Source organism: Alligator sinensis, unplaced genomic scaffold, assembly GCF_000455745.1.
Source record: "Alligator sinensis unplaced genomic scaffold, ASM45574v1 scaffold1565_1, whole genome shotgun sequence".
In the NCBI taxonomy this organism is placed as follows: Eukaryota; Metazoa; Chordata; order Crocodylia; family Alligatoridae; genus Alligator; species Alligator sinensis.
In genome coordinates, this window is record NW_005843038.1 from 269,322 (window position 1) to 274,808 (window position 5,487).

At 65.3% G+C, this 5,487-nt stretch overlaps 1 protein-coding gene across 5 annotated transcripts in view; it reads right to left on the reverse strand.

The window, feature by feature from the left end:
• Positions 1-5,487, reverse strand: part of RBFOX3 (RNA binding fox-1 homolog 3) — a 37,535-nt gene that overhangs the window by 6,526 nt on the left and 25,522 nt on the right. For all 5 annotated transcript variants that reach the window (XM_025193360.1, XM_025193359.1, XM_025193358.1 and 2 more), the window contains exon 2: positions 1,368-1,619. In XM_025193360.1, the coding sequence (XP_025049145.1) occupies positions 1,368-1,619 (252 nt within the window). The remainder of the gene's footprint in view (positions 1-1,367; positions 1,620-5,487) is intronic.

Consider the following 5,487-nt stretch of genomic DNA (forward strand, 5'->3'; position numbering starts at 1 on the left):
GGGTTGCCCCCGCCACAGTCTGCAGCCCCTGGCAGGACCCAGGGGGACAGCGGATGGGCAGTGAGGTGGGCAGAGACCCCCGCACTCCTCTGCCGGCTTGCTTCCAGCAGTCTCACCCAACGGAGCTGAGGGCACGCATGGAGCCTGTGCCTGTGTGCACACATGGGCACACAGTTGTGTGTGCGTACACCCATGTGCATTCATGCGTGCAGGTGTCCATATCCATGCATGCGTGTCTGTATGTGTGTGCAATCCTCTGTGTGCATGTGTGCGCACACAATTCTGTGTGTGTATATGTAAAGATGTTTGCAGGTGTGTGCACACAATCTTATGTGTGTTTATGTACATGTGCATGCAATTACATGCATGTATATGTGCATGTGTGCATCTGCAACTGTGTGTGTGCGTGCATGTGCATGTTCACAATTCTGTGTGTGTATACGTAGATATGTTCACAGGTGTGCATGTGCAATCCATGCACATATATGTACATGTATGCACGCATGGGTGCACAGTTGTGTGTCCATGCACCCTTGTGCATGCATGAACAGAGGTGTCCAAATCCATGCACACGTGTGCATATGTACATATGTTCACAGGTGTGCATGTGCAATCTCAAGTGTGTATATGTATATGTGTGTGTGCATGCAATTCTGTGCATGTATATGTGCATGTGCAATTGTGTGTGTGTATGTATGTGTGCACAATTCGGTGTGTGTATATGTAGATACGCTCACAGATGCGCGTGTGCAATCCATGCATGCATATGTACATGTGTGCACACATGCCATTTCATGTGTGCACGCACTATTGTGTGCAATTGTGTACATCCATGCATGTGAATGAATGTGCATGCCATTCCCTGCATATCATGCATGTGCAATTCCACATGTGTACATGCACATGCATGTACATGTGCCTGTGCGTGCAATTGCGTGCGTGAGCCCAGGAGAGGGTCTGGCTGCGCTCCCCTCTCCCCCCGCCGGGCTGGAAGTGCTCTGCTCAGCACTTTCCCGGCGGAGCTGCATTACAACCACACAGCCGGAGCCATCTGATTGGGAAGCAGCCAAGCAGGTAGATTACAAGTGATTTGAGATGATAGGGGAGCAGAGCAGAGCCCCGTGTGCCGCAGCTGCCGAGCACAGGAGCCACGGGGGCACCAGCGCCACACGCGTGGCCACGGCGCTTCCCTGCCAGCCAAGGGGTCCGGTGCCGTCGGCTGGAGCCCCCGCGCTGGATGCCCCCAGCCCCCATGCAGCCCCTCCTCTTCCCAGGCAGCAGGTTCCCCCTCCCACGCCTCCGCCACCCCAGCTGTGGATGCCACGGGGTGTCCGTGCCCCTCCCCCGGCGCCCCGTGGGGCTCTTACCGGCACCGTCTGTGTGCCCGCTATGGACTGCGTGCTGGCGTCGGTGCCCGGCGGCTCGGCGTGGCTCTGTGCTGGCGTGTAGAGGGTCATGGCGTGCTCTGGTACCGTGCTCTGCCCCGAGTACTCCTGCGTGGGGTGGGGGTGTGGGGGCGCGTACTCTGCAGGGATGCCGTTCTGGGGAGGTGGGGGATACTGGGCCGGGGGGTAGGGCTGAGCCATCGCTTCAGGAGGAGCCGTGGCGTCCTGATTGCCCTGCGGGGAGACAAGGGGAGGCAGTTGCCACGGCCCATGGAGGGCTCAGAGCCGCGCCACGGCCGCCCGCAGCCCCATGGAGCGGGGCAGCAACCGCCCCAGATGCAGCCAAAGCCCTGCCCCCGGGTCCCTGGAGCCCCCCGTGCTGCAGGGGTCAATGCTGGGCTTGGCCACGGGTGACGTGCGGGTCACTACCCCGTGGGCAGGAGAGAGCCGGCACCTCCCCTCCCTGCCCACGCACGGGGAGAGAAACTAGGGCAGGGCGCAGCTCGCAGCAGCAGGGAGCAAGGCGGGCGCTCCAGGGGACCGCAGGCATCGCCGCCCGCCACTGCCAGCACAGTGAGTCAGGCCGGGAGAGATGTCAAACGGCCTCTTGGCACACAGGAGACAGAGATCAATTAACTGCTAAATATTTGATTAGCCCCTTTGCTCCCAGGCACAATTTAATCCCTGCCCCTGTCCCCTCGGAGCCGGGGCAGGTCACTCTGAGGCTGCCCAGCTGGCACCGCACCCCGCGGCCGGCCCGGTCGGTGCGCCATGCCAGGGGCTTGGCCTGGGCCCTGCCAGCTACAGATGCCATGGGCCGAACGAGCAAGCGTGGCTGCCACCAAGGGCGTGCGGATGCGTGTGCCCTGCGCGGGGGCTGCTCTATGACCCCCGAGGAGCGGGCAGAGCAGGGCCTGGCCGGGGGGTCTGGGACCAGGAGAGGCTGGTGACTGATCCCCTCTGCACGGGGCTTGGTAGCCCAAGCCCTGGCCAAGAGAAGCAGGAGGGACGTGGACGGGAGGCCTCCGGGCTCCCAACCAATATCCCTGCTGGATCCCATCCAGGAGCTGAGGCCCGGCCTCCGGCCCCCTCCCCACCACCACGCACACACCCCTACACCTGCCCCTTCGCTGCGCACTCGCGGCCCCCATTCCCGCACGCTCACAGCGCAGCGCCTGCGACACCCACCGCCGGGGAGACGGCTGCACGGCCCTGCTCCCCTCCCCGCCGCACCTTCCCCAACAAAACACACCCCTGGCTCTGGCCGCGGACACAAGCTCCTTGATGGCACGTGGCCGAATGACAATGCACGAGGATGCTGGGGAGAGGGGCCGGCTGCGGGCAGGCGCCACCCAAACCGGGGGCTCTTATGGACTGGCCGCGGGGTCCGCCCAGGAGGAAACGAGCCCCGTAGCCCAGAGCCCTGTGGGGAACGACATGCAAATCCAGCACAAATTAAGATCTGCAAGTCACTGGAAGGCTCCTGGCTTTTTCCTGTGCTGACTCAGCTGCTCCAGCCTTGCCGGGATGCATCAGCCAGGAGCGCTTGCCAGGGAGCGCGGAGCCACCGCCTCCAGGCCCTGGACCTGCCACGATGGAGCCCTTCGTCCTGCGCCCGGAGGCCAGATAACCCCACTGGCCTCGTGCCTTGGCGCTGCCCCACGAAGCGTGGGGTGCTCTGGGCCCCGGGGAGGATGCCCCTTCTGCCCTCGTTCAGCTGGGCCAGGGCAGGGCGAGTCGGGGGTGCACGCAGAGCCGGCCACGCACCTGGGCACGTCCTCGGTGCCGCTGGCGCCCGGCCCTGACAGCCGCACCGGTGCCAGTTATTAACGAGGGCTGTCGCAGCCCTGTCAGCTCAGGTATTATTTCATTCAGGGACCATTAGGTTCCCCTGCTTTGCTGCCTGCCGTCTCCCGCGCTGCCGCGGCCGGTGCCGCAGCGGCACAGATCTATGGCTTCTGCCTGCCAGGCGCTGCCCATCAATCCCCAGGCGCTGACAGGGAGCAGGATGGGACCCGCTCACCTGGAGCAGGCGAGGGGCCGCTGGCCCCGGGGCCTGGGGCGGCCGCAGGATGGAGGGGGCGGAGAAGGGGCTCGTCTGAGTGATGCCCGTTGACGTCACCGGGGATCTGGCTGCGCTCACGGCTTCCTCCCACGCTGGCTGCTCTCCGCAGGCTCCCCCCGGAGCCGCCTCCGCCCCCGCGCACGGGAACCCCGGCGTTTCCACCCTCCTCCTGCGGCTGGGTCCTGTCCCCGGCCTCCCTGCCACGTGCCCACCCCCCAGGCAGACCCCCGGCCTGCGTGACCTGCATGCCCCTCTCTGCTCGGACACCACCAGGGCCAGGCAGGCCGCCCGCAGCCGGGTGCACTTCCAGGGGCTCGCGGGGTTGCTGGTGGCCTGCATACAGCTTGCACACGAGCGTGCACCACGGCGGGTTGCCCCCACTGCCCCTCGTGTGTGTGGCTGGACTGGTCAAGCGGGAGCCTCTCCAGCCAGGCAAACGTCACCCTTTGGCCCTGTCCAGCCCCGGGCCCTGCGGCACGCACACCCCCATGCAGCCCTGGAGAAGAGGGGCTCACCAATGCAATGCACAGCCGCTGCCGGGGAGGGCGCAGCGCCCGTCGCCTTCAAGGTGGGGGTGCAGGGACTACAGGAGGAGAAGCCGGGGGTGCTGCAATGCAGGGAGCCTGGGCCCAGAGCACGTGGCAAGCAACTGGGGAGCAAGAAATGCAGCAGACGCCGGCACCGCAGACACCAGCACCGCAGCAGACTGGGAGCCAGCTTTGCAGGGGCTCCAACGCCCACCCAGCCGCAGGGCCCGAGCCCTGCCCACCCCGGGCCCTGGGGCTCCCTGGGCCCCGGGGCCCGAGCCCTGCCACTGCTTGCACGGCGCGCCCCTCCCCTGCACTCCCAGCTGGCAGCGTGGACGGCGCTTTTCCGCATTTTCATTAAAAGATATTCTGATTATTAATGGCCCATGGCCCGCGCTTAGCAAATGAGACAGGAGATGAAGCACGTCGCCCGCGACGGCACGTGGGGACGGGGAGCCGGCATCCGAAATGGAGCAGAGGCCTGGTTGCAGCCGGCTCCGGGGTGCCCCAGAGGGGTCAGGGGCATGCGCCACAGCACGCGGGCTCCCGTGAGGGTTGGCCGGGCTGCGGGCACCCCCATGCAGACAGACCCACAACACGAAGCCCCCCGACACCAGCCCTTGCAGCAACGCCCCGCACACCCAGCCCTCGCTGCCTTTGCACATTGCAGCCGGGGCAGCAAGGTCTGCCCGCGCTTCACTGCTGGCACGGCCTCGCCACCCCCCGCCCCACGCCCCCATGCCCGAGCAGGTGCCCGGAGCAGCACCGGGGCTGCCCCCACCTGTTACCCTCCCGCCTGCACCCCCATGGCTGCGGGGGCAGGTGCCTCCCGCCTGGCGCGTGGGTATCGCCTTCAGCTGATTAAATGTCCCTCATTAACGAGTTCCTTTAATTAATGAAGTTTCTGTGTTTGCTCGCCTGCTCTCCCCGCCGCACTCTGCCTCCTCAGCACAATCCAGGCCATTTCCTTTCAAGTCATTTAGCGCGTGGGGCCGGTTCCTGCCGACGCCGCACTTTGCTGATTGCGCCTGTCAGCGCGGGGCTGACGACTCCATTTTTAACGTTTTCTCCCTTTTTTTCCCTCCTCCCCATCCCTCCCAGGCCCTTCCCGCGCGGAGGACGTGGCCGGGCACCGTCCACAGGTGCCTCGAGTGCGGTGCCCGCTCCAAACGCCCGCAGTCCCCAGCTAGGCCCTGCAGCACAGCAGCCCCTGGGTGACCCGATGCAGCGGTTGCGGCCAGGCCGGGACACCCCCATGGCCCACGCTGCTCGAGGCGGGCAGGCAGGGAAGCCAGCGGTTGGCGCGGAGGCAGGAGCAGAGTCGCAGTGTGGTCCATTATGATTGAGCCGGAGCTGAAAAATCGATGGCTAATTGAACGCGTGCTGCAAGCGGGAGCCGCGGCCCAGCACGGGTCACGAGTGGCATTTCCTTGCTTGCCCCAGCGCAGCGCTGGTGGGCGGGGGGCCGCGCCAGGCCCTTGCAGCATCTCTGGGCTCAGGATCGGAACCA